This window comes from Triticum aestivum, chromosome 2A (genome assembly GCF_018294505.1).
Source record: "Triticum aestivum cultivar Chinese Spring chromosome 2A, IWGSC CS RefSeq v2.1, whole genome shotgun sequence".
NCBI lineage: Eukaryota > Viridiplantae > Streptophyta > Magnoliopsida > Poales > Poaceae > Triticum > Triticum aestivum.
The window spans coordinates 762,421,840-762,449,325 of NC_057797.1; the positions used below are offsets into that span (position 1 = coordinate 762,421,840).

Here is a 27,486-nt window from a genome sequence, read left to right on the forward strand (position 1 = left end):
CAACTTAGTTACTGCATATCGACCAACATGTTCGCTGTGTTGATCTTAACCTCTTGTCTATCTTTCTTTGTCGTGTTTTACGTTTGAAGGCGACTATTGCAGTGAGTTTTTTGTTAATTACTGTTTAAACTACAACTTGTATTAGCCACTTCCGCATCTGCCCAGCCTGAAGCTCCCACTGGTTAGTGATTCTAATGATAACAATTTCAAATTGCTATTTCGGATTCAGGAAAAGGTATGGAATTCAGTCATGTAAATTTTGCACTGCAACTGCTTAGTGATTCTAATGTCTCTTTTTAATTGCAGAGATTGATGATCTACGTGCCAATTGTTCTGGACCGACAGCATCCCTGGCTGATATCTGCCTAAAGCCACTCAGTACAGATTGTGCTACCCAAAGTGTTTTGCAGGTGATGATTTTGATTGTCTATTCTGTACTCTGTATTTGAAACTAACTTGTTCTCAAGAATCTAATCCTTTTCTACAGTTATATTCTTTTCCCTATGCGTAGTGCTGAGCAATTATATTAAAATGGTGGTATTTGCTGCAGTATTTCCAGCTGGATCCTAAGAAGCATGATGATTTAGGTATAGATCATGCTAAATTTTGCTTTGAGGTAAATATCTACAGTTGAAATCCCTTTTCCTATGGACATTTTCCTTTTTTGTTGCAACACAAACCTTTGTAAACTATTGATGAATTCGCACTGAATAATATTGTGATACTGGATAGGTTTGTCAGCTAGTTGTATCTAAACACTAAACAATGTCTGCTGTATTGCAGCATTACAGTTCTGAAGAGACATGTTTGAGCACTTTTAGATCACCTATTGACCCTAGTACAATATTAGGCAAACAGGTCAATTTAACCGCAACGTACAAGTGCATCACTACAATATTAGGCTGATTGTTATACAATGATAGTACGTCAGAGGCGACCTAGAGCAGTTGCACATACACGGCATCTGGAAGGGGCCAAACCATTTTCAGGAGCCAGCATTTGGCACGATAAGTACAGTACATAACATAACTAGTAGATCCTCATAGGGTATGACCGGAGGGCTAGCAAAACTAGACGTGCAACAGCAAGCAGAGCGGCACTTCCAGCAGCAGCACCGAGTTCAAGTTGCCTCCAAAACGATGGCAGAAGACAATGGACCGAAGACGACAGGCACCTTCCACTAAATCATAAGGGTGGTTATCAGCCCGTCGGGCAGACATGTCACATGGTGTCTTCCGATGATTCCTCAGAGCTGCCAATCGATGGTGGATAGCCCAAGCCTCTCCAGGATCTGATTCGTCTGCGAAAAGTGCCTGTTCAAGATACAAACAGGAGAGGTCATAACATGGATATTTACAAGTGTTCAGACAATCCTTCAAAGGTAACCACAGGGGAAAAGTAGTGTTTGATTTGCTTGATCGGCCGGCCCCATGAACAGAGCACGAGATGGCGCGATCTAATCGATGTACGATATTATGCAGAGCCATTAACAGCAGTGAGTGAAAAGGCGAAAGTGAAAGTGATATTGAGTCAGGAGAGTTTAAGACAGGACACTGACAGGCGAAAGTGACAGGTATTCATCGGCGTGGACGGCCAGTGGCATTTGATGATGGTGCAGGTAGAGTTAAAGTTGTGTTCATAGGAATCAGGATAAATCATTATAACCCGCTACTGGAGCATGTGCAATGACCAAGATACGGAGCCAGTAAAGAAGTGGTGACGAATATAGCAGTTCAATATTGTCAATGGTATCATCCAAATCCCCCTAGTGACATACTGACATGCAACTGGAAAATCTTCATCGTTTGTCACGTATTATGCAGAGCCACTGACAGCAGTGAGTGAAAAGGTGAAAGCAATATCGAGTTGGGAAAGTTTAAGACAGGACACAAACAGGACAAGTCATAATGCGGATAATAGCAGCCGAGAGGAGCCTTCAAGGAAAACCACAGTGGGAAAAAAGTAGCGTTTGATTTGCTTGGATCAGCCGCCCCATCACCAGGGCATGAGAAGCCACGATATAATGGATGTTCCGTATTATGCAGAGCCATTAACGGCAGTGAGTTTAAAGGTGAAAGTAATATCGGGTTGGGTAATTAAAGACAGGACACTGACATGTGAAAGCGACGAGTGTTCATCGGCGTGCACGGACAGTGGCATTAGATAATGGTGCAGGTAGAGTTAAAGGTTTGTTCATACCACTACTAGAGAACATGTACGGTGACAGAGATAGAGATACAGGCCATTAGTGAAGTGGGTTTTCGTACTGCTTAGCCTCAAACAAGTGCAAGTGGTGATAAATATAACAATTCAATATTTCTTGTCAATGGTAATCGCCCTCTTATTCTTGTGCCCACCCGAATCACCCAAGTGACATACTGACATGCAACTGAGAAATCTTTTATCATTTCTCTCCATCTTTCCATCCTTTTCAACTTTTAGTTTTGATGGAAGGATTTGATGTGTCTTTTATTTATATACCCAGGAAAAAGACATTGAACAAGATTTACTAAAACCAAAAGGAAAACAAACCTGCATCCAAAGAAACCTCTGTTTGCAGACAGGCCTGACGGATGAGCAGATTTTAGAATGTGATGTTTTGTTTCATCAATCAATCTGCAAAAACGAACAAGTATGTACTCTGAATGTCTCTGCTTTCCTAAAGACCAAAGATAACAAATACTCCCTCTGTACCGAAATACATGTCGCTGGAGTAGCTGACTTACTGCTACTCCAGCGACATGTATTTCGGTACAGAGGGAGTAGTATGTACTCTGAATGTCTGTGCCTTGTTTCAGCATGACTGTTACAGTCTGTAGAGTTCCAGATGAAAATGCTTACCTTATCTTCGCTTGAGCTGAGTTTCCCCAGAGAATAAAGACTAATCCTGATTTCTTTTGTGATACTGTCTTAATGACAGCATCAGTGAACTGCTCCCATCCTTTCTTGGCATGTGAGTTGGCTTGGTGTTCCCTCACTGCTCAGTAAAAAATTGAAGACTAGGTATAACTCCCGAACAAGTCAATTTTACCACAACATACAAGTGTGTCACTAAAAGAGATAAATTCAAATGCTAAAATTAAAGGTTGAAAAGAACAATGACTAGAGCATACAACAATATCAAGGTCATACTTCAACACTAGCAGCAGTGAATGAGGCACTGGATAACAAGTCCTACAATCCTAGTTAGCATTAAGGCCACGGGAAGCTTTAATAATAAATAAATAAATAATTTTTACCGTACATACCCATAATACAAACAGCTGTCTCAGATAACCAACTCCAGGTCTACAATGCCAAATAGAAAACGATCCACAAATTCCCACCAAGCTAGAGGAAGCTAATAACATCAAATACAGCAAAAAAGAAAAATACAGTTGCAACCACAAGAATACAGCGAAGCAAAGCTAAATAGAACAAAAAAAAGCATAGTTTCTGTATCAAGATTCAAGTGCATAAAGTAATTTAAATTGGTGTGCACGAATATGAGCTAAGGAACAACAGATGTTCAATCCTGATGAGAAAAACAGGCTTACCTGTTAGCACGGTATTGAGCATAAGAATACCCTGCAAGATACATGTTTTTTCTCGAGTTAGTAAGCACTATTCCGAAAGAAAGTTAAAAGAGAACTTATGGGATGCTGCTGGGAAATGAGGAAACAGCACTAATCTGAGCAAATTTGGCCATAGGCTGTAGCAGGCATTGTTTTCTGTATATTTCTTAATTCTCATGAAGCTACCTAGTTTCAGAATCATCCTCGCCTTCTTGCCCATTAAGAGATTTTAATTGTTAGAGCTAAATATAGTGAAGCAACCAATTGCTTCTGCAGCATCCTATATGGGATAAATGGTAGGAAAATGTTAAATTACTTAGTTCATTTGATAACTGTAATGACATGTTGAGATGGATTTGGCCAAAACTAGAATAAAAGAAGAGGGAGACAATTAACCATATTTACACAAAAACTGTATTTGTGGACTTCTAGAGTGGAGGCACATGATTTTAATGGGAATTAATATTAAGGTAAGCTAAGAACGTAAACCAGTTGTTGGTGTGCATCTATCATTTACTATAGCGTTTTATCAAAGATTTTACCTGCACAGCCCATCTTTCCAAATTCCCATGGGATGGTATAGTGCACCCTAGATCCTTATGCAGCTCTTTAAATATGTTTTGTAAGCTGGAAGGGATTTTGATCCCCTCTGGTACTGAAAATGACAATCCCATGGCCTGGCCAGGACCATGGTATGGATCCTGAAAAGTAGACAATCTTCAACATGAGATACCGAAAACAATTGCTACGAATGAATCTAAACTTTTGCAAGAAAAAAAAAACTTGTGGTATCTTGCGCACTATAATCATTAGGCAGCCACCATTAGCTATTACGGGATGCTAAAGCAAAAGTAGATAAGTACACTTAAAACGCTAAAATAAGAAACTTAGTGCACGATACAGATGTAGAGTAGACTCAAAGACAAATGAAGACCATATGGTAAGTTCAGCAAGCAAAGATAGGATCACCAACTAACAGCTGAATGAAAAGGTGACATGATATATATATACGACAGGCATATTTTCTGGTGACAAACCGATGTGGCAAATGTACCAGGCACAACAATGTGATCACAAAATCAAAATGGCATCGAAACAGTTATTCTAATCTAGCATAATATGAATATGCAGAACAGAGCAACAATTTCCAATCCTGCATACGGCATTGCCAAATTAATCCATCCATGTTTCGATTTACTGGGATTACACCACACAGCAGGCAGCACTGTAACAACAAGAAACTCTAGGCCAAAGTCAGACCAAATGCCTAAATTTTTATGTGAACTATATGATCCTCACAATGAAGTTATATTAGTGGAACTGTCGCATATTTCTTGACAGTGAAGCAGCAGGTGAACAAGTACAGGATTCGTAGACTTCAATCAGCATAATATGAATATGCAGAACAGAAGCAACAATTTCCATTTCTGCATACGGCATTGCCAATTTTTTCTATCCATTTTTCAATTTGATGGCATCACTCGATACACCAAGCAGCATTGTAACAAAAAGAAATTCTAGGCCAAAGTCAGACCCAATGGCAAAATCTTTATGTGAATAAGCGCTACATGATCCTCAGAATGAAGTTAAATTAGTGAAACTGTCCCACAGTTCTTCAGAATGAAGCAGCAGGTGAACAACAAGTGCAGGATTCGTGGACTTGAGTGACTTGGTATTTGGGTACCTGGCCGATGATGACGGCTTTGACGTTGTGGAAGGGGGTGGTGTGGAGCGCGTGGAAGACAAGGTGGGGCGGCGGGTAGACGGGCACCTTGGCGTTCAGGCGCTCGTGGGCGACGAAGCGGCAGAGGTCGAGCGCGTAGGGCTTGCGCAGCTCACCGGACAGCGCCTCCAGCCACGTCTCCTCCACCAGCAGCTCCTCCAGCTTCGCGCCGCCGCCGGCTGCTAGATGCGAAACCCCGACAGTTCAGTTAGAATCCTGGCTAGCTAGGGTCCGGAGAGCGGGGGGCGTGGAGAAAGGGGGTACCTTTGGACTCGGCGAGGCGGAGGTTGCGGCGCGCGCGGGCGAGCGCGAGGTTGGTGTCGGCCCTGCGGCGCTGCTCCGGCGAGAGCGCGGTGGGGTCGGAGGGGGAGGAAGGGGAGGATGGGGAGAGGGAGGCGGCGGGGGCGACGACGGAGGGTTTGGCTGCGCTGGAACGGAGGCGCTTAGCGGGGCGGACGAAGAAGTCGGCGATGGTCTTGGGGGCGGTGGGCGGCGACGGCGCCATGGGGTGGGGATTCCGGGGGACGAGCTCCGATTGGGGTTTCTGCAGGCCGTGGTCGGTAGGAGGGGAGGAAATGGGCGCGCGTGGCGAGGCGGGAATGGGGAGGAAATGGGCGCGCGACGGCGGGATTTTTTGGGCGCCGCGGTGCGGTGCTCGCCGCCGTCGTGGGCAGGGCACCGGGGTTATTGGTGGGCTCGGTTGGGCCTGGAAATAACGCCGGATGGTTTCGACAAGAATGGATGCCCAAGAGGCTTTTGCCGGGAGCTCCTATACAGCGCTGCTAGCATGGGCCGGCCCACTAGCGTGCTGCCCTAAGTTTTTTTTAAGTTTTTTTACAAAACTAAAAATATGAAATTAAGAAAGGTTTACAGATTTAAAGAAAAAAAGTACATCCATTTGAAAAAATATGTTCATATCTTTAAGAAAGGTTCATAAATTTTAAAAAAGTTCATCAATTTGGAAAAAGTCCATTAAAATTGAAAAAAAATCATCCAATTTAGCAAAAGTTCATAGAAATTGAAAAAAGTTCATGTATTTTTAGAAAAAGTTCAGGGAACTGAAAAAAAGTTGATAAATCAAAAAAAATTCGTCCATTTTCAAGACAAATGTTCATTAAATTTCGAAAGAGTTCATCAATATTAAAAAAAGTTCATCAGTCTCAAAAAGGTTCACAGAATTTTCAAAAAAAAATCATCAACCGGCGCCTAGATGGGCCGGCCCATTTACGGACGCCACAGGCGCCAGTTAGCAAAATGCACGTTAACTGGCGCCTGTGGTGCCAAATAGGAAATGCCGCTTTTGCCACTGTCTTTGTCAAATACTCCCTCCGTTCCTAAATATTTGTCTTTCTAGGCATTTCAAATTAACTACACATACGGATGTATGTAGACATATTTTAGAGTGTAGATTCACTCATTTTGCTCCGTATGTGGTCACTTGTTGAAATATCCATAAAGACAAATATTTAGGAACGGAGGGAGTAGAAACGATGGACTCCGCTTTGAGCGACCACATTTTCGTGGAGCTCTTGCCCAGCCCACAGAGCTCCGGACCGCTCCCTCAAAAAGAAGAAAAACAAAATGGCAGGTCATGCGTTGAGAGCTTTATCCAACAAAAGCATTTCTAGGGCAGTCCGTGATGAGACTGGTGATCAGGAATGAAGGTTCTCGTTCTAGCTGACTTTCGATGTGCAAGCACGCTTGACACAAAAATGGGCTGGTACGGCGTCACTGATCTAGATAAATACTGAACTACAAAAGAGTTAAAAGATGAAGCTACCTCTTCAATTTCGACTAAGATCGGTGCTACAATTGAGCGATAATTGCAGCGATTGTTTCCCACGTAGTTACACAAAAATACCGGTGACATAAATATCAGAACAAACTTATCAAAACTTTTTCTCAAATATGCACGAATGTGCATATCATATACTAAAGAAGAAAAACGTGAAGAGACCCTCCAGGTCTCCACCATAGTTACAACCTTAGGGTTACAATTGTTGTTAAATCAGAGCCACATCATCCACCTGTTAAAGGCACTAAAGAAAGAATCGAGCCCTCCTTGAAGTAGACCAGCCGCCCTCCAACAGCGGCAAATCCAGAAATTCAACATTGGGTGTTAAAAAAATCGCACCTTAATAGAGAAGCCAATTTGTTCACGGAAATGCAAATACAAAATACAAAATTCACAGTAGCAACTATATCTCAGAAGATTACGAAAATTGCAAAATAGAGAAAAAAACTACAACATGACCATGCGCTCTGTCATCTTGAGAGCGAGATATGACACACTATCATCCTTCACCTGCTACTAGTAGGACTAGAACCATTTTCATAAGCTTATAAACAAGGCTATAAGTACTATTGTTTATCTTAACAACCATAGCATAGTAATAAAAAGGTGGTATATGTTCTTGACCTTTCTAAACCTCTCATCTCTAACCACATCAGTAACGAAGTGTGTAATTTGATAAGAGATATATATCAAATCTTCCCTTGTGAGATCCATAGGATAAAGATGTGCAAGCTTAACCAAGTGTCATATATAGCTTAAAATTCAAAGATAATTCATCGACTGCTCTACTGCCTACAATTCAAAGACAATTCATTTGTTTTTTTCTGCTAATGAAATCAAGCAAATCCTCACACCTTAATGTCGTCTACAACTATACCCCTCTGAAACCAGAATAGCTGCTACACATTGAGTTGAGGAATGTGTCGAATAAACGAATCAATGCTTGCAGTTTCAGAATTGGATGGAGATTCACCTTAGGCTTAGAGATTAAGGTTATTGGAGCCAATTCCTGCACTGGTACGCTCCCCTCCCCGCCGTCGACGACCACGGTGGCCGTCGTCGCGATGCTTGTTCCCACCCTTTGTGCCACAGCATCCCATTCACGTCTCCTCCCCACCGGCGGTGGCGGACACGACACTATGGGGCTTGCATGTATCCTCCGCGGAAACCATGGGGGAATACGGCGGCTCGTGGCTCCCTCGCCTGGGCTCTCGCCATCGGCAGAGAGTCACGCCGCCGCCTCATCCATGGGAAGAAGAAAGAGGCTGGCGGTTGCGTGAGCCTCTGTCTCCTCTTGTGCGTGCGTGCATGTGGACTGTGGACAGAAGTGGTTGTTGGTTGCTAGCTTGCTGTCGGGCTAGTGGGTTGCTCATGAACTGAGCCTATTGGGCCTTTAGGATGGTATTTACTCCCTCCGTTCCTAAATAGTGGAATCTCTACAGAGACTTATATTTAGGAACGGAGGGAGTACATATATACTCTTTTTTTTGCAAAAATAATTGAGTGTACATCTGTACACCCATGCCTCATGGTGGATTCGGCCTTGCCCTGCAAGTGTTTCCTTCCTGCATGATGCACCTTAGGACGGATTACAACGAAGGGGTAGCCTCACTGAAGACAACCGCATTACGGTGTTTCCACATCTCCCGTAAACCAAGGGCAACGATCGCCTTATGGATTCGGCCCTGCCCTCCAAGTGTTTTCTTCCTGCATGATGCACCTTAGGACGGATTACAGTGAAGGGGTAGCCCCATTGAAGACAGCCGCATTACGGTGTTTCCACATCTCCCGTAAACCAAGGGCAACGATCACCTTGATGTTTCTCTACAAGTATGTAGCCAAACTTCAAGGTGTTTCCCATAAACCAATTTTGTTAGAGGTCCACAACAATGATTCCTCATCACTAACCAAGAGAAGAAGTGGCACTGAAGTGGTGTCGTGTGCTTCGAGACAAAATCGGCACAGGGAGCAGTTTGCAGACAACAAACTTAGATAAGTAGGCAGATCGATCCGAAATCAGCAAAGTGATTTCTCACATCAAGTTTTAGCACCAGTGGTATATATTATATATAATTGACTCTTTTCTTTTCATATAAGCGTGGAGATGTTTGATCTAAAACAGCGATCACATGCTACTGCAAGGGGTCTATCCCAGACAAAGGTTGAGGCCCTACTAATGATCAATCACACATGATCTGGTCGCGTGCTAGATTGGCGAGCATTGAATGTACATCGATCTGCTTGTTTTGCTTAATGACTTGAAGCAGAAAAGCACTAGCAATCAACCCATACAGCAGAAAGTAGTGCACACATCGTTCCACCCCAGTACACTACACTCAATCTGCAAGCAGAGTTTCACGTGGTGAGTCTTCTGAATTTAATTCGTTCCCATGTTAGGATGAAGAATGTATAGTACTCCCTCTGTTCACTTTTATAAGACCTTAAAGACATTTCAGATAATGTATAAAACAGTCTACTTTGAGTTGTCTGAAATGACTTACAAAAGTGAACGGAGGGAGTATTATAGAAGTTAGAGCAAAGTTTGCCTCCCCTCGAGAAAGAGCAGATATATATACGGCTGCATTATGGAAGGAGAACGTTTAGGGGAACATGGAATGGTGGAAAGCCGATCAACAAGTTAATTATAACATCTTAAATACCACAACGAAAAAGAATGGGCTACATAAGCACGCTCAGATTATCTTTTTTCTCTTTGAGGGGTGCTCAGATTAGTGCAAAAAACATTGTATAGATGTCCGGGATCAGACACCGAGCACAATGAGAGCAGGCAAAAGGGCCGCCACGGCGCCGGCGGATCCGATGCCGGCTGGCGCGGCGCCGCTTGGGGGCGCGGGCGGCGCCGGCGGGGGCTCGTTCTGGCCGATGACCTTGACGACCATCTTCTGGCCGCGCTCGCAGTGGCCCGTGACGCCGCTGATGAAGTAGAAGGGGCCCGGGCGGTCCAGGCGCACCTCGGTGTCGCCGTTGTTGGAGAAGAAGATGGGGTGCGTCGACCCGCACTTGTCGTACTCCTCCTGCGTCACCTCCATCACCGAGTCCGCCTTGTACTTGAAATCTACCATCAATCCATCACACGCATCACATATTATTCACATATCAAGTGTCAACAAAGGCGTACGATCGGGCGGATCAAACGAGCGGGCCTTACGGACGCTGTCGCCGACGAGGAAGCGGTTCTTGGACGCCCAGTCGTTGTACGCGCCGGAGTCGCCGGCCGCCGGCACGACCCACCCGGCGTCCCCGCCGACCTCGAAGTCGGCGGCGCGCGACGCGCCGAAGAGCAGCGCGAGGAGCGCCACGACGGGGAGGAGGCTGTTCGCCATGGCCCGGCTAGCCGGACGACAACAACGCGGTGGCGGTGCGCGTCTTGGTTTCCTCCGGCCTGATCGATCCGAGGGCGAAACTTGGGGGTTAGTGACTGACCGCGTCCGATCGATCGGCGATGGTGTGGGAGCGAATTAATAGGGAGGGAGTGGAGTGGCGAGCCGAGCAGGAGGCGGTTGTGAGCGCCGAGGGAGGTCGAGAATGGCGGAGGCGTCGGCTACGTGGCGCATGCGCGCGGGGACGGAGTTGCGTCGCCGCGGGAGAGCTGTGGAGTGACTCGATCCACCCGTCGCTGGTTTGACCGCGCGCGCGCCTTCATTTGCGTGGCTCGTGGAGCAAATGGGCCGGCCCACTGTAGCAAGCTCACTTGTGCAGCATTCCTATTTTTCTCTCTCGCTTTGTTTGATTTTTAATTCAGCTGGCATGCTCACTTGAGCAGTTTTTTTATTTTATTTTTAATTTGTTTGTTTCGAAAAACCGGCTGTTGGATACTTTTTTACGGAGCTGGAGTAATATATACTACCTCCGTCTTAAATATAAGACGTTTTTGTAGTCCAGTATTAAATGCTTTTAGTTTTTTTAAATGTTTTAGAAATGTTCAACGCGTAGTAAGAAAAGTTCACCGATCATTAGAAAAGTTCATTGTATATTTAAAAATTTCATCATCATTAAAACAATGTTCAGTGTATATATTAAATAAATGTTCATTGTATATCAAGAAAGTTAATCTTATAGTAAAAAAAAGCTCACCATGTATTAGAAAACGTTTAAGATATATTAAAAATAGTTTAGTGCATATTAAATAAATTCATCGTGTATTACAAAAAATTTCACGATGCATGTATAAAACAAAATAGAAAACAGAAAAGGAAATAAACAAAATAAAAAAACCAAAAAGTCGTACAAGCAATGAAAAAAATCACAAAATAAAATCAGTAAATCCGATGGGACGCTAACAAATGCCAAATTGGTCCACGACCCAAGAGCGAACGCTTGCATGCATTTGCGCAAACTAGTTGACGCCTGCAAGCGTCAACTGGGAATCGCCAAGAAAATTGGCCTTCCCACAAAAGATAAATAAGAATATGGGTCATCGTGTATTTAAATTTCCTTGCAGTTTATTAGTTTCATTTGTTTGGTACGAGTTCAAGAAAAAGGTCATTGTGTTTTTTAGGGAAGGTAATCATGTTTTAGAAAGCAATATATTTGTATTTTTTAGGGTAGTGTACTCAATATAGTATAACTTGTCCTTCTTCCAGTCACCCAAGCAATGCATCTAAGAAATAAAGAGGTTCTCGCCACTCGTATGTAGCTAGTTCAGACTCCAATGGAGATGCACACTGTCTCAGTTCGCGGCGGGACGAGTAGATGATCACTCCCCTATACGTAGGACCATGCCAGCCCCTGATGTATCATCTTTCTCTAAGAATGAGCCATCAATACTCTTTACCTTTTCAGCCCCAAGCACCATATGGGCAAGCTCGTCGTATTTTTCGAGAAGATCCCCATGAGAATCGACCGACTTCATACCAATACCAAGGCCGGGAAGACATGCCCGTCCCCCCCTCCCCCCTTGTTTAACATAAGAGCGGGAATGGAGAGACGGTAGAGATTGCCGGTAGAAACTCCTGTCGGTGAGTGAGTCATTGTCGGAGTACAATAAACCCTAACGAGAGGGTACGTGTTGCTGCCATTTTATTCTACAAATATGTACTATATCTACGGCACCAATATTCCCTCCATTCACTTAATCAAAAAAAAAAAATCCCTCCATTCACAAATATTAGATGCTCTATTTTTTTCTTCTGAATTGGATGTATATATACACCTTTTAATGTGTTTGTTCACTTATTTCAGTTCATATGTACTAAGTAGTATATATTGAAATATTTAAAACATCTTGTACTCCCTCCGATCAATAAATCATCAAAGTGGTCCATATGGAGGGAGTACTTTGGTAGGCTTGGATAAATCACAAAAATGGTCCATTTCTTATTTGAATCCCCGGAACAGGGGAGCGAATCCCCACTTCCGTATGCTATGCAGCAGCGCGCTCCCGCCGAGCGCTCCACAGCGGCGTCCCTGCACGCGCACGTCCTCCACCTCCACCAATGCGGCGGCGCCGGCAACCTCCTCCGCCGCACCCACGCCGCCGCCCTGACATCCGGCGCGCTCGCCGCGTCCCTGCCCCTCGCGGGCGCGCTCATCCTCTCCTACGCCGCGGTCGCCGACCTGCCCTCCTCCGGCCGCCTCCTCCTCCACCACCCGCTCCGCCTCCGCTCGGCCTTCCTCTGGAACTCGCTCTCCCGCGCGCTCTCCTCGGCCTCCCTCCCCGCCGACGCCCTGCGCGTCTACAACCTCATGCTCCGCTCCGCCGTCAGCCCGGACGACCGCACCTTCCCCTTCGCCCTCCACGCCGCCGCGGCCGCCGCCGGCGCGCACGCGGACAAGGGCCTAGAGCTCCACGCCGCCGCGCTCCGGAGCGGCCACCTCGCCGATGTCTTCGCGGGCAACACGCTCGTCTCTTTCTACGCCGCCTGTGGCTCCGCCCGTGATGCGCGCAGGGCGTTCGATGAAATGCCCGCCCGGGACGTCGTCTCCTGGAACTCCCTCGTCTCGGCGTTCTTGGCCAACAGGATGTTCGATGATGCGAGGCGGGCGTTGGTCAGTATGATGGGGAGCGGGGTCCCTGTGAGTGTGGCGAGCTTGGTCTCGGTCGTGCCTGCTTGTGGCGTGGAGCAGGAGCAGGGGTTTGGGTTGGCTCTACATGGACTCGCGCTGAAAGCCGGGCTGGACTCCGTGGTCAATCTTGGAAATGCACTGGTTGATATGTACGGGAAGTTTTGTCAAGTGGAGGCATCGATGCAGGTGTTTGAAGTAATGCCAGAGAGAAATGAGGTTTCTTGGAATTCTGCCATAGGTTGTTTTCTTAATTCAGGGCTTTATGGAGATGTGCTGGCCATGTTTAGGGAAATGTCAGAGCGCGGAGTCATGCCAGGGTCTATCACGTTATCGAGTTTGCTACCTGCTTTGGTTGAGCTTGGTTATTTTGATCTGGGCAGGGAGGTACATGGGTATAGTATAAAGAGAGCAATGGACTCAGATATTTTCGTTGCCAATTCACTTGTGGATATGTATGCCAAACTCGGTTCTCTGGAGAAAGCCTGCACTGTCTTTGAAAAGATTGAGGTACCCAATGTGGTGTCATGGAATGCAATGATCGCTAATCTTGTGCAAAATGGAGCTGAGACTGAGGCATTCCGTCTTGTTATCAAGATGCAAAAGGATGGGGAACGGCCAAATTCAATAACCCTGGTGAATGTACTTCCAGCTTGTTCAAGGATGTCCTCTCTAAAGATAGGGAAACAGATCCATGCATGGTCGATCCGTACAGGATTAGTATTTGACTTATTCATATCGAATGCTTTGATTGATATGTACGCGAAGTGCGGGCAGCTGAGTTTGGCGCAAAATATTTTTGACTTGTCAGAGAAGGATGATGTGTCATACAACGCTTTGCTTCTGGGTTATTCTCAGAGTCCATGGAGTTTTGAATCTCTTAATCTATTTAAGGAGATAAGGTCTGCGGGAATTGAGTATGATGCTATTTCTTTCATGGGTGCCTTGACTGCATGTACCAATTTATGTGCATTTAAACAAGGGAAAGAAATTCATGGTGTTTTAGTAAGGAGATTACAAAGTAATCATCCCTTTCTGGCTAATTCACTGCTAGGTTTGTATACTAAAGGTGGAATGCTTGACACTGCAACAAAGATCTTCAATAGGATTACAGAGAAGGATGTTGCTTCATGGAATACCATGATCATGGGATACGGAATGCACGGCCAAATTGATGTTGCTTTCCATTTGTTTGATCTGATGAAGGATGATGGTGTTGACTATGATCATGTGTCTTACATCGCAGTGCTGTCGGCATGCAGCCACGGTGGGCTTGTTGAGAAAGGAAAAGAGTACTTCAGTCAAATGCGTGCCCAAAATTTAGAGCCACAACAAATGCATTATGCTTGCATGGTTGATCTTCTTGGGCGTACTGGACAACTGACTGAATCTGTTGAACTAATCCAAGACATGCCTTTTCATGCCAATTCCGATGTGTGGGGAGCACTGCTTGGGGCTTGCCGAATACATGGAAACATTGAAGTAGCGCAATATGCAGCGGAACATTTGTTTGAGTTGAAGCCAGAGCATTCGGGTTACTATACACTGCTGATAAACATGTACGCTGAGGCTGGTAGGTGGAATGAAGCAAACAAGATCAGGAAATTAATGAAATCCAGGAAGGTACAGAAAAATCCAGCCTATAGCTGGGTACAGAGTGGCAACAAGCTACAAGCTTTTCTTGTGGGGAATGGTTAGCTCTGCTGCGATAAGTTTAAATCGACCGGCAATGTAACAGATGGTGCACTTATATGGTGGTACGAAGTCTTCCACTAGGAATGAATTGTATATATAGCACTATAATATTGCATGTTCACCAAATCTGATAAGTATTGTCACTGTAATAGTGAAGGAATGCGATGAGGAGTGCAATGACTTTTAGAAGACCGTAGTTGTCGATGGCTGCACTGTATGACCTGACAAGAATCACATAAAGATGAGCAATATTAATTGGCACTACCACAGTCTACATATATTTGCTAATGGAATTTAGCCTAGTGATGGGACAGAAGGTAATCATTCTTAGACTACTTGTCTCTCTACATAAATAACTTTGAGCATTTCTGAAGTTCTGTCCAGCTGTTTGTGTCCATACAGTCATTGGCATACCAATGTATTCTCTGCATAGTGACGTACCTTTTGCCAGTTTCCCAACTTTGAATACTAAATGCGATGGGGATAAGCAAGAAAATAATCCTGATGTGCTAATAGAACAGATGAGGTAGAGGCTGAGATAATCCTGATAAGCAAGAAGATAATAATGATGTGCTAATCCTCAACTCTGGTTATTGTAAATGCTTCATTGAAAGTAGATTTGGGGAACTTACTATACTAAATAAGTAATTTTAACTACCGATCATATTTACTGAACTATTGAAATGCTGCACTAAAGTTGCTGAAATTTCATATTGGGTTATTCGATCTTGAGCTAAATGATTTCGAGTCTCAGTTAAGATTGCTTCAAATATTGAGATTTTTAATATTTTAGAGATATATAATATTTTTTTAATATCTCAATTGCTCATTAGATTGTTTCTTGTGTGTGTGACTGAAGCATCAAATGGAAAAAGCTTTTCAAAACTGATATTATTGTTAAAATATTTGAGATCTGTCTCACAAGAAATGATGAATGGTCATGTTACTATATGCATTGAATAGGAAATGTTGGGACTTATTCGTCTGCAGATGATGAGCATGATTCTGCCTTTGTTGTCTTGGGAGTCAAGCATGTGTTTTTCACTAAATGTTTGTCATATGTTATTGTCAGCAGCTAGTAGTTTTTCATTATATTTCTAAAAATCTGGACGCCACCTATTTGAGTGACCGTTGAATGATTCCTTTGCGATTGAAATAAAGATATTAAGTGCTTATATACTTGTGTGAGAAGCCTTTCTTTATTAAACTTTGCATGAGTTTGAGATATGCCAGGATCAGCCATGCGTCTCTTTCACTGCCGTCTAATATGATGCATAAAATGAGTTGTAGTACATTACTTGGTGCACAAAAATGAGCTTTACTAAGCGTCCAATTATTGTATGAATGTGCTAGAAACCTTCTAAAGTTGTGCTGATAACTTTATTCTATGTGGTAGATAGAACTGATTATTTCTCTTCAGAGGAAATGGCACTCAAACTCCCGGCATACATGGTCATCAGGTTTATAAAGACATGGGTTTAACCAACACTCACTCACATGTATTTTTAGTTTACTCCGGTTGTAGCTTTGGTCCGAACGTGTTGAAGATGTTGCCGATCACACAGCTTCCACCCACTGATAGCCACGAGGAAGGCAAGAAATTATCATGGAACAACGCAAAGAGTGACAGCCTGACAGATTCTGCAAACTCACTAGTCCGCCTCTAGCCAGACAGACCAGAGAGTCATCTTTGTCTTGTTTCTGTTAATTTCCAGATATTGCCAAGGAGATGGTATATCCATGTGAATTCCTTTTGTAAAGTGGGAATGGAAGAGTGGAGTTCCATTCGATAGGGATCTATACAGGATAAATACTCCAGAGTCCACACTCGAGCAATTCTTCTCATTGCAAGGAGGCCGTTGCTATGATCAAAAGTAGAGAGGAGAACAAGTCAAAGTATGCTTTTATTACCAGAGAGATCAATATCAGTTTGGGGATGCGATTCTTGCATTACTCGTATTCGGAGCAGAAATAGGGCTAGTCATTCCATTGCATTGCAATTTTGGTAGGTTGCATGGCCGAACAGCTGTCTGGCTATGCTCTGGCCCAGATGATGTCCTGGAAATTGTTGGATGGGATTGTAACACTTAATTTTCATCTAGATACCACGTGTACCGTACAAACCATTTTTAAGCTGTGAAATGTGGCAAATTAATTATATTATTATTTCCTATTCTATCTCAAAACTGATAATGTATAGTTGTGATGCAGCATATAGCTCTTCATATCCCACCGTGGTAGTCCCGAATTTGTCGTCATACAAAGAAGCAATCCTGAATAGTTTTTCTTTTTCTTTTTGAGGGAAGCCAAGTCTTTATTGCTCAAAGATCACAGTTTGAAATACAAAAAGAATCGTAGGGTTGTCCGAGCCAAACATGGCAGCCCCGATCTAAAGATTGAGAGTACTTGGCTAACGAATGAGCTTTGAAATTAGATCTAAAGATTGAGAGTACTTGGCTAACGAATGAGCTTTAAAATTAGAAGCTCGACCTTCAAAAATAGAGTAGAGATTTAGTTCGCTTATAATCTGACCATAGCTTCCATTGCAACCCTTTCGTCATACAAAGAAGCAACCCCGAATAGGCTAGCATATATCTTGATCAGAACCAGGCCGTCCCTGTTAATCTTGCACCGAGGTGGCCGCCGCCGTCGTGCGCGCCATGACCGCCGGGAGGCTCGTGATGTGGCGCAGCAGAAACGCCATCTCCTCGTCGTCGTCCTCCTCCTCCATGAAGTCGCCGCCGTTGCTTCCGCTGCTGCTGTTGCTCCTACCGTAGTGCACGACCGGCTCGTCCTCTCCGAGAAACTCGAGAAAGTTGGCCAGGACGTCCCCCTCCAGCCACTTGACGCCGGGAAGGGGCGCGGCCTCCTCCGCCTCCTCGAGGAACTGCAGGTACTCGGCCAGGACGCCCCCCTCCAGCCAGGCCACCGGGAGCGGCGACGGCACGCCGACGATCTGGACGTACTCCAGGGTCGCCATGTCGCCGGCCGGCTGGCTCTCCTCGCTGGCTGCTCCTCGTCTCCCGTATGCAGACGGAGGAGAAGCTAGGTGTTTGAGCGTGCGTAGAGAATACAGAATTAAGGAGAGGAATCGAGTCCCGTTGAGATTACATAGAGCGGCCGAAACGCGACTTCCTCCGAGTCCGACACCAGCTCGGCACCAAAATGCAGTCTGGGTTTCTATTCCTAGTCGGACTCGAATTGAAATCGAACGATCAAGATTTTCCTAGTCATTAACAAGCTAGGTCGGTCGCCCTGCCGTGTCGTCCAAGCCGCGCATCTCCGCGTACGTGCCTATATATACAAATTGTTTGTGTCGTGCTCGATTTCGTTCGTCGGCTTCATCGGAGCAACCGAGGTCGCCGCCCACGTCCCCGTCGCGTCGGAGGCCTTGCTCGTCATGGAGACCCGTGAGGATTGCAAGCCCGACGAGGCCAGTTTCCTCGTCGAAGCTCACGCCCATGCCCCGCCGGGTCGTCATCCCCAGCGGCTACAGCATCTCCAGCGTGTATCAACACCTCTTGCAGTGCAGGATTGAACCTGCCATAACATAACATTCCTACTTTCCTAGTTGCACTGCATCAATGTTACTTATCGGTTTCCTCTTTGTAGCAGTAATATTGCTTAGCCGTTCTTTATTGATGGAGCGTATGGGGGAATCATGGCTTCCCCTTTCGACGCCTATAGGTGGTCTCCAGGTTATTACTAGAAGGAAATTTTGTTAAGTAACAAATGATAACTAGTGTTATTTTCATGAAGAATAGCTTAAGAAAAATTTGCAAGTCCATGTGACATATTTATTTTTCTGAATTTCAAACCAACTAAGACATTTAGCATCAGTATATTGAAAGATGTTTTTTATCTGCTTAGAATAGCTAAATAAGCTATCAAGCCAGCTCAGAGCCCCAAAGAACAATTGTTCTGCGGCCCAGGGCTTCAAAAAGAAGTGTGGATGGTGCCTACTTATCGACATGGCACACTTAGCAAATTCAGCATGGAAGCATTTTCCAAACAGTGGTCAGCACCAAAGTTTCGCTGGATTCAGGTGACCACAGCCCCAGCATTGTCGTTTCCCCCTTTTTTTGTCGTTCATATTTTATCTCCCAGTGTCAGCCACCAATGAAATTCCATCCATTTGCTCCCCTGTTTTGAGTAAAGTCAGGTCTTCATTTTTCTGTTCAGATTCCATGCACCCACGGTTTTCTTTGTCTGAATCTTGCAATTCTGGTTTTCGGAGCTGACCGGGCCATTCTTCGGGGCCAAGTTGCCACCTTGCTGGCATTCCAAGCCAGCTTAGCTAAATAAAAAATGGTATGGTCTTTCGTGACACAACAGATTCCTGTGCCACTTTTTGGTACTTTGGAACACACAGAGAAGATATCTGATTATTTAGAGTAAATAGCATAAAACTACTACTTTACAGGTTAAGGTTTTAAAAAACTATTGATTTTTAATTTTTCGCTGATAACTACCAAGTTGGGGGTTGGTTGTTTCAAAAAACCCTAATAACTTGTTGCTAGCGTTTAAACCGTTTTATGACAGGTCGGACCCACTCCTAAACAATCCGTTTGTTTGACCGTTAACTTACATGTGGGACACCATGTAAGTTCTCTCTTCTTCCTCTTATCTTTTGTTCTCTTCCTTCTCCTCCTGACCAAGGCACAAGCTCCACCACCCGATGCACGCAAACCAGGGCCGACCGCTAAAAGGAGTGCCACGCGGAGGACCAGCCGCCACCCAGCAGCACGGGCCGCCACCAGCCGCTCGCCATGGCCAGGGGATAGGGACTCAGCCCGCCGCGTCCAGGGGCATGGGCTGCCGCCATCCTTGCGCCATAGCCAGGGCCGCCGCCAGCCGAGCTCCATGGCCACGGGCTCAGGTCGTCGCGCCCAGGAAAGGGAAAGAGAGAGAGAGGTCGTGCAGCGGAGGAGCTCGCCGGCAGGAGGAGGCCGCGGCCGCCACACACGCTGGAAGGGAGCTCCGCAACAGCGCGCATCGGACGAGCGACAGGACGGATCTCCGCAGCGGCGCCATGGCTTCTGGCCGGCGCGCTCTTTACGGCGGCTGCGGGCCGACGGTCACGGCGGCGGGCGCGCTCCTCTCGATCTTGAGCACGGGAGGGCGCACACCGAGGAGCAAGGGCCTGATTGCTTTTTCCATAAAACAATCAGGGACCCAATTGCTTTTTTAAAAAGTTATAGGGACCCGATTGCTTTTCTAAAAAACTTACAGAAATACTGACATGTGGGCCCTACATGTAAGGTAACAGTCAAACAAACGGTTCTCTTACGCGTAGGTCCCAACTGTCATAATCACGATCAATTTTAAAGCACCGAGTGATTAGGGTTTTTTTGAAACAGTCAACCCCTGACTTGGTAGTTATCAACGAAAAATTAAAAACCGGTAATTTTTTGGAACCCTAGCCTGTAAAGTAGCAGTTTTATGCTATTTACTCGATTATTTAGCACTTTAACAAGGAAAAGGGAAAACAGGGAAGGTTGGGCGTGCCGATTGTGATGTGTAACTGAATTTCTTCCCGTGTGCAATGTATGGATGCAGAACTCTTAGGACATGTACAATAGTGCTACCTTAGGAGTGTCACGTAGGATAAATGATGAGGTGGAGGAGAGAGAACTCGTAAGAAAAGGCTTGTCTTCTCTTATTTAAGATAAGACAAGAGATGATCTCTTAGCACAATTTATCTCACCATGTTTTAAGGAATTGCTAGTTATTGAAGATAAGGCTAAGATATAATCTATTGTAGACATACTTTTTTACCATCTCTAAATTATATGCAATACTTAAGATAAGACTGTCTTATCAATCACTGTACATGCCCTTATGTTGCGTGAGTTGGTGTTCCCTGTCCACTTCGATCGGCTAAATACAGTTTCCTGCCCCCATAATAGTAGTTGGTCCAATGGCTACAATGCGTCGGTGATGGGATTTGGTGGACGCGGAATGACTCCCATCGACGGCAGTCGCCTGCTACAGTTCATTCAGTTAGACCTTGTCAGCCGGCATGTATGTGATCATGGCCTCATCTCGTCAGAGCTTAATTTGGTGCCCGAAACAACTGTTGTTCTTGTTACTTTTTCTGAAACGCTGACCCTTTCTGTTCCCTCTTTTCCGAAGCGATGAAATGCTATCCCGAAAAAAAAGCGATGATGGAATGCTGACCTCAATTTAGAAAAGAAAAAAAAATCAGTAACTTGTCAGCAGCCTGGTTCTGATGTTGTTCAACCAAGGCCGCGCACACGCACCTTTCCCTGATCCCTCCTGTAGACATCAAGACCAAATGGCCGGTTTGTCTGCATCAACGAATCCTGGGTTTCAGGCTTATCATATATTTCATGTTGCCCTGGCAATTCTCTTCTTCTTAATTATCCATATGTTGTTTGCAGCTCAAGCTATCCTCCAGCATCCATTCTGGTCAAAGTCGATGGGCTGACGGATGGAGACCCAGGGGCAGTGGGGAAGGCTCCGGCGATGCGTGGCGCCGAAGCGAATTAAGCTCGCTCGGTCGCGTGGTGGGGAGCTGTAGCTAGCCCGCCCGCGCGTCGACTGGGGCTGCAGCTAACCCGGCTGGCTCGCTCGCTCGGTTGGGTGGAAGTGTTCAAGGTAAACAGCAGCAAAGGGACGTTCGGAGGTGAGAAATGATTAGAGCGTCTCGCAAAATGCATCATGTTTACCACGCCGGTGTCGACACATGATCCATCTACTGCCTAGTAGCTACACGGATATATCTATATGCTACTGCCTTATCATCGTGTGGGTGCAACGCACTCATCATTTGCCTGGCCATCTATGCACACTCACCCTCCTTACCGTCTCGGCACCATTACTACTTGTTTTTTCTGAGAGAAACTTCCGATCTATTCATAGTCAATCATGACAATAGAAAGAACACCAGAGATAACAAAAATTACAACCAGGTCCGTGCACCACCTAGCGATGATTACAAGCACGGGAACGAGCTGAAGACGCACCGCCGTCATTGCCCTTCCCTCATCAGAGCCGGGCAAACCCTGTTGTAGTAGACTAGCAGGCAATCGGGAAGTCGTCGTGCTAAGGCACCACAACAGGAATAGTGCACCAGAGCAACAACCATGACTAATGAAGGAAGTCGTAGATCGGAAGGATCAAACTTGTTATTAACACTCAAAGGAAGAATGGATCCAAACAGATCCACCGAGGACCAGTATTGACCAAATCCCGCGAGATCCGATCGAGACACACCTAACACGACCTCCAATGTCACTAGACGCACCATCGGGACGGGGATAGAACATGGAAGACATTATTCATACTGAGGGACATCGACACCGCTACATATCCCAACCAAGACGCTGAAACTAACAAGAACGAACCCGAGGTCCCTCCCGCTGGCGAGAGGCCGAGGTCCTTCTGCACTCACATGTCCCAAAGATCATCAGAGATGGGATGGACGGCGGTGGCGCCGACGGGAGGAGGAAAGCCTAAGCTCGGTTACATCTAGAGTTCCATGTGTACATGAACAATGTTATTTCTCCCCAAAAGTGCATATGGTGGCCGAGCTCTATGGATCCCTTTATGTTCTTTTCGAGTGAAAATACTATTTCCATGCCTAAATAAAATCTGAAAATGCTATACACACAAGCTTATAGTATTTGCTACCGCTGTGGTTTCAATAACACAATAGTTGGTGGGCTTGTTGAGAAAAAAACTTGTATTTTATCAAACATGAGAAATCGCTACTCCCTCCCTTCCTAAATATTTGTCTTTATAGAGATTTCAAATGGATTACCACATACGGATGTATATAGACATGTTTTAGAGTATAGATTCATTCATTTTGCTTCATATATAGTCATTTATTAAAATATCTAGAAAGACAATATTTAGGAACGGAGGGAGTAGATTTCAACGTAACAAGATACTATTTAGTATCAGCATACTGGAAGATGTTAATGAGGCAGCTACAAGCCTAAACGCAGGGTCCCCGAGCTGGTGTTTTTAATATTGGAATCGATAAGAGCCAGACGTCAGGTTTTATGGATTTCAGCCTGAACGTGCTCTAAACCACCGGATCATTTGCACGCATCTTGGAGCAGCCGGAGTTAGCCACGTCGGCGCACGATTACGTTCGCGAAATAAGCGAGCCGTCACGAACGCCTCTGTCTCTTCTCACTCACTCAACACCCTTATCCTCTTCCTTCCCACCCACTCGTCCCCATCTCTCTCTCTCAGTTCCCGGCGGCGAGTCCTCCCTCTCTCTTCCCTGGCGGTTCTCCGGCGTTGTTGCCGGCTGCGATTCTCAGCGGCGCACGGGCGGAGGCAGAGGCAGAGGCTCGGAGCCGGAGGCTCGCGCGCGTCACGCGGCAGTCGGATCTCGATGCCGTGACCTTGTCGACGACACCGAGAAGAGGAACCCACGCACGCCGTGGTGGTACCGCGATTCCGGTGGGACAGAGCTGCCGGAGGTGCTCGTGCGGGCCGTTTGCATCCACCCCCTCGACATGTGGTGGTGGACGGTGGATAGGTCTCGCCGACGGCATCCCGATGTCGACGGTGGTGGTTAGAGCGGCCGTGCGCTTGGTGAAGCCGTAGTGTTTTTGGGCCGGCGCCCCATCTGGTGCTGGAGGGAGATGCTCGTACGCGCCAGCAAGAGCCCGCCATAGGTGTGGATCCTACACCTTCCGTCGCATCCCCACGTCTCCTCCGCCTACAGCCTACTCCGGTGAGCACCCCCTCTCTTGTTTTTCCAAGTACTCTCTCCGTTCCTAAATATTTGTCTTTCTAGAGTTTTTAAATGGTCACCACATACGGGGATGTATATAGACATATTTTAGAGTGTAGATTCACTCATTTTGCTCCGTATGTAGTCACCATTTGAAACCTCTAGAAAGACAAATATTTAGGAACGGAGGGAGTAGCTTGTTGATACAGTGAGTAAGGATATGGGTGTGGCATCGATATTAGTCTTCATTTTCTTGTGCAAATCCCTTTTTTCACAGCTAAACAGCATGTTCCGCCATGTGTATCCCTCATTTTCCATACCAGTTTGCCATGTGCAGCTACAAACATTATGACAACTTTCTGAAAATGGTTTATTACCGGTACATGGCAAATTCTGAGAAGAGTAGCACGGCCAATCGTGCTCTACTTTTAGGTTCTTATCCATGGCAATGCTGCCATGATTTTTAATTTTATTACCTGTGCATGTCACTTTAAAATAAGCTTGTCATAAAACATGTCAATGTTGCCATGATTTTTTATTTTATAGTAACACGGCGAAGGAGCTCGTGTGGGTGGATGCTCCGGCGGCGTGCCCGGAGACAGCGGGCGGAGGAGCTCGTGTGTGCCTGCCCTGACGGAGAGGAGCGGAAGATGCTCCTGGAGTGGGAGCACAGCGCTCTCAAGCGCTCGTGCTCCGGGGGCTCCGGCGACGTACAAGGAGCTGCATGAGCGCAGAGAGGAGCTTATCTTTTGTTAGATATGTTTCATGCCTCCTCGAGCTCGACCACCCATGGCTACGCACTGCTAAGGCAGTGGATCCCTTCCGGCAGGTAGCATATTGCTCATCCCCTTCGCTTCAATCTTGTCAGTTCATTTGCAAATTGCCATGTCATGACGCAGTAGAGGCATAGCAGATTCTTTTGTTAGAATAGTTTCACTGTAAATTGTTGTTAATTCTATCAGTAAATGCATGTCATCTAACAATCAGTCATGTCAACTTCACATTTTTGTGTGTAGTAGTGTCTGTAATAGCTTTAGAGATGATAAATATAGTCTTCTCTTCTTACCACCCTAATTTACAATCTGTAGATTGCCATGGCAATATATTCTTCTTTTTGCCATGGTGGGCACTTTCACACATTTTTTGGTCATGTTATGTAGTGATGATTTTGTTGCTGAGAAGACAATTTTCACCCAAGTTCACAATCTCCAAAATTGCCATGGCAATTTAGCTCATATTTTTTGCCATGAGCATGGCAAAATTTTCTTCTTCTTTCGCAATATGGAAAATTTTTCTTTTCTATACAACGATGGCAAGTCTAGTCCATACATCACGGCAAATTTAGTGCATGGACCCTGGCAATATAATCTTTTTTTTTGCCATGGGCACTTTCACACATTATGTACCTTGGCATGTTATATAGTGATGATTTTGTTGCTGTGATGGCAATTTTTCACTCAAGTTCACTATCTCCAAAATTGCCATGGAAATTTTAGCTTGTTTATTTTTCTGCCATGAGCATGGAATTTTTCTTCTTCTTCTTCTTCTTCTTTTTGCAACGTGCCAAAAATGTAGTTGATACTTGCAAAGTTCATGGTAATTTTCATCGCTGTCCTTGTTCATAAAGAGTAGCAAATTTATACTGTATAAGGCTCTATACGACAAAATTCATGTCATTTTCCGTGGCACCTTTTTATCTAAAAACATTTGCCATGGCTACATAAGATTTTCAGAAACATGGCAAAGTTTATATATACTCAAAAACATGGCAAACTTGCCATGTCAACTTAATATGTTCAAAAACATGGCAAACTGGCCATGGCAAATTAAGATGTTCAAAAAACATGGCAAATTAATATGTTAAAAAACATGGCAAACTTAAGATCTTCAAAAATATGGTAAACTTCTCTTAATTAAGTTGTTTAAAAACATGGTGAACATGACAAAGTGCCTTAATTAAGATGTTAAAAAACATGGCAAACTTGCCATGGCAACTAAAATTGGTATTTTTTTTATAGATGTGTTTTTTGCCATGGCAACTAAAAGCATTTTTTGCCATGGTAACTAGAAGCATTTTTTGCCATGGTTCGTTGTGTCTTTTGCCATGTCCATCGAAAGAATGGTTTGCCATGACAATTACAAATTAGTTTGAGAACACGACAAGTTTTGATCTTCAAATTTGTTTTGCCCATGGCAAATTTTTTGATCCTTTGTACTTTGTTTTGCGATGGTGATTACATGTACGATATCACTACAACTTCAGATGTTTTCTTCATTTTTGAAATTTTTCAATGCGTCTACAGAAACATTTTTTCGCCATATTTGTTTTTGCATATGTTGCCATGATGGCAACTTTCGTAGTGTTGCATATTTGTTTTCTTTTATACCGTTTTATTGCAAAAATTTTGGTCACAGCAAAAAGCCCAGATTTTCTTTTTCGTAGCACAGCAAAAAAGTGGGCTTTTATTTGTCACAGAAATAAAAATCCGGGCTTTTCTCATTTGTTTTCTTATACTGGGCTTTCTTTTCTGTTTTTCAGAGAAAAAAGACCAACTCCCAGCTGTGAGGGTCAAACTGGAACATGATCCCTTGGATATGTTGGTGAAGGCCTTCGAGATGAGCGGGCGGTTATGCCTTGCCGTAAAAGTGCCCGGCTTCCCTCCGACTCTTCAGTTATGGGTTATGTCTCTGCCACCGCAGGACCAGTGGGCCGACAGTGACGACAAAAAGTTGTGCTGGGATTTGCACTACAGCTTCACCGCATACTACACCAACAATAATGTACCGACTAGCGTTTGGTTTGACAATGGCGAGAAGACGTTGTGCGTCAGGCAAGAGGATGTCTTGTTCAAGCATGGCATGAGAGGACGCTCGCCGGAGCCGTCTCGATATTCTTATTGTCCAGAATGCGACCAGCGACTCGAGCTGCCGCCAACACCGTCGAACTACATATGGAACATTTTGAGGGGCTATCGCCCCAGCTTGCTCTCACCTCTCTCCTTGGTGACGTCACCATCAGTTTCGTACGCGGGTGCAGTGAAACAACCATTCGAGCACAAATTGTTGCTTGCACTGTGCCGACAAGAATGACAACATCAATTATACGCTGAGCTAACTCTAATTTGCCGGCAAGCATCAAAACATTTAAAAACGAGGTTGAGGGGGAAGTTCTCTCCTTTAACTTTTCGTAGTTATGTGCCTTAAGTGAAAACATGACACACGTGTCATTGCTCTACGAGGCCTTCTCAGCATCAGCACATCTCACAATGTAGGGCCGAACTTGCCATAAACATTTCTAGTTGCATTACTGTTACTTGTAGCTTTCCTATGATATTGGCAGTAGTATATTGTTTTAGCCGTTCTCTATTAGTGGAGCTTATAGGGGAATTGCCGTTCAACATTACTTGAAGGAAATGATGTTAAGTGACAATGATAACCAATTGGCCTTTCCTTTGTTGCGGTTGATCATCTGGTGTCACTAATGTTATTTTCATAGAAGATTAGCTCGTGGGTAAGTTAAGGACATTTGCCAGTCCACGAGACCTATTATTTTTTTTGCTGAATTTGAATCTTATGAAGGCTTGTGGTATCGGTGCATTGAAAGATGTCTATATCTACTTAATTTTTTTTAAATAAGCCATCAACCAGCTCGAAGCCCAAAATAGAACACGGTGCCTACTTATATCAACATGGCGCATTAGCAAATTTAGCATCAAAGCATTTCCCAAACAGTGGTCAGCACTAAAATTTCACTGGATTCAGGTGACTGTAGCGCCAGCATTGTCGTTTTCCCTTGTTTGTAGATGAAGGTAAATAGCTTAGTTTTGTTCATATATCTTATCTCCTAGTGTCTGCCACCAATGAAATTCTGTTTTGTTCATATACCTTACTCCCAGGGTGTCTCATCTAATGAAATTCCATCCATTTGCTCCCCTGTTTTGAGTAAAGTCAGGTCTTGAATTTTCTGCCCAGATTC

At 44.8% G+C, this 27,486-nt stretch overlaps 3 protein-coding genes and 1 long non-coding RNA gene across 8 annotated transcripts; 2 read left to right on the forward strand and 2 right to left on the reverse strand.

The window, feature by feature from the left end:
- Positions 1 to 863: 863 nt before the first annotated feature.
- On the reverse strand, positions 864 to 5,945 carry LOC123190999 (uracil-DNA glycosylase, mitochondrial). Of its 2 annotated transcripts, none has more exons than XM_044603744.1 (7): positions 5,542 to 5,945; positions 5,239 to 5,456; positions 4,097 to 4,255; positions 3,537 to 3,567; positions 2,842 to 2,977; positions 2,533 to 2,616; positions 864 to 1,313 (listed from the first exon to the last, which is right to left on the reverse strand). In XM_044603744.1, exons 1-7 carry the CDS (start codon positions 5,780 to 5,782, stop codon positions 1,247 to 1,249), a joined length of 936 nt encoding a protein of 311 aa, XP_044459679.1. In that variant the 5' UTR covers positions 5,783 to 5,945; the 3' UTR covers positions 864 to 1,246. The 2 variants fall into 2 exon arrangements, with proteins under 2 accessions (XP_044459679.1, XP_044459678.1); XM_044603743.1 differs by having other exon boundaries at positions 5,239 to 5,459.
- Positions 5,946 to 9,532: 3,587 nt separating this feature from the next.
- LOC123191000 (early nodulin-like protein 1) lies at positions 9,533 to 10,537 on the reverse strand. The gene is made up of 2 exons (XM_044603745.1): positions 10,242 to 10,537; positions 9,533 to 10,148 (listed from the first exon to the last, which is right to left on the reverse strand). Exons 1-2 carry the CDS (start codon positions 10,414 to 10,416, stop codon positions 9,835 to 9,837), a joined length of 489 nt encoding a protein of 162 aa, XP_044459680.1. The 5' UTR covers positions 10,417 to 10,537; the 3' UTR covers positions 9,533 to 9,834.
- A 1,890-nt stretch (positions 10,538 to 12,427) lies between these two features.
- On the forward strand, positions 12,428 to 16,957 carry LOC123191001 (pentatricopeptide repeat-containing protein At1g18485). Of its 4 annotated transcripts, none has more exons than XM_044603748.1 (3): positions 12,428 to 14,853; positions 14,944 to 15,108; positions 16,188 to 16,957. In XM_044603748.1, the coding sequence occupies exon 1, from the start codon at positions 12,458 to 12,460 to the stop codon at positions 14,792 to 14,794; it is 2,337 nt and encodes a 778-aa protein (XP_044459683.1). In that variant the 5' UTR covers positions 12,428 to 12,457; the 3' UTR covers positions 14,795 to 14,853; positions 14,944 to 15,108; positions 16,188 to 16,957. The 4 variants fall into 4 exon arrangements, with proteins under 4 accessions (XP_044459683.1, XP_044459685.1, XP_044459684.1 ...); XM_044603750.1 differs by having other exon boundaries at positions 16,192 to 16,957; XM_044603749.1 differs by having other exon boundaries at positions 14,949 to 15,108.
- A 6,003-nt stretch (positions 16,958 to 22,960) lies between these two features.
- Positions 22,961 to 26,501, forward strand: LOC123191002 (uncharacterized). The gene is made up of 3 exons (XR_006496657.1): positions 22,961 to 23,510; positions 24,057 to 24,339; positions 26,050 to 26,501. It is a non-coding gene; the product is annotated as an uncharacterized lncRNA (long non-coding RNA).
- Positions 26,502 to 27,486: the final 985 nt, after the last annotated feature.

Excerpts from the sequence above, each read along its gene's own strand:
- LOC123190999 (XM_044603743.1), bottom strand. The coding sequence starts at position 5,782 with ATGGCGCCGTCGCCGCCCACCGCCCCCAAGACCATCGCCGACTTCTTC. Across the intron at positions 4,256-5,238 it reads AAGCCGTCATCATCGGCCAG|GATCCATACCATGGTCCTGG; the intron begins GTACCCAAATAC and ends TCTACTTTTCAG. Across the intron at positions 1,314-2,532 it reads AGAGGTTTCTTTGGATGCAG|GCACTTTTCGCAGACGAATC; the intron begins GTTTGTTTTCCT and ends TATCTTGAACAG.
- LOC123191000 (XM_044603745.1), bottom strand. The coding sequence starts at position 10,416 with ATGGCGAACAGCCTCCTCCCCGTCGTGGCGCTCCTCGCGCTGCTCTTC. Across the intron at positions 10,149-10,241 it reads CCTCGTCGGCGACAGCGTCC|ATTTCAAGTACAAGGCGGAC; the intron begins GTAAGGCCCGCT and ends GATTGATGGTAG.
- LOC123191001 (XM_044603747.1), top strand. The coding sequence starts at position 12,458 with ATGCAGCAGCGCGCTCCCGCCGAGCGCTCCACAGCGGCGTCCCTGCAC.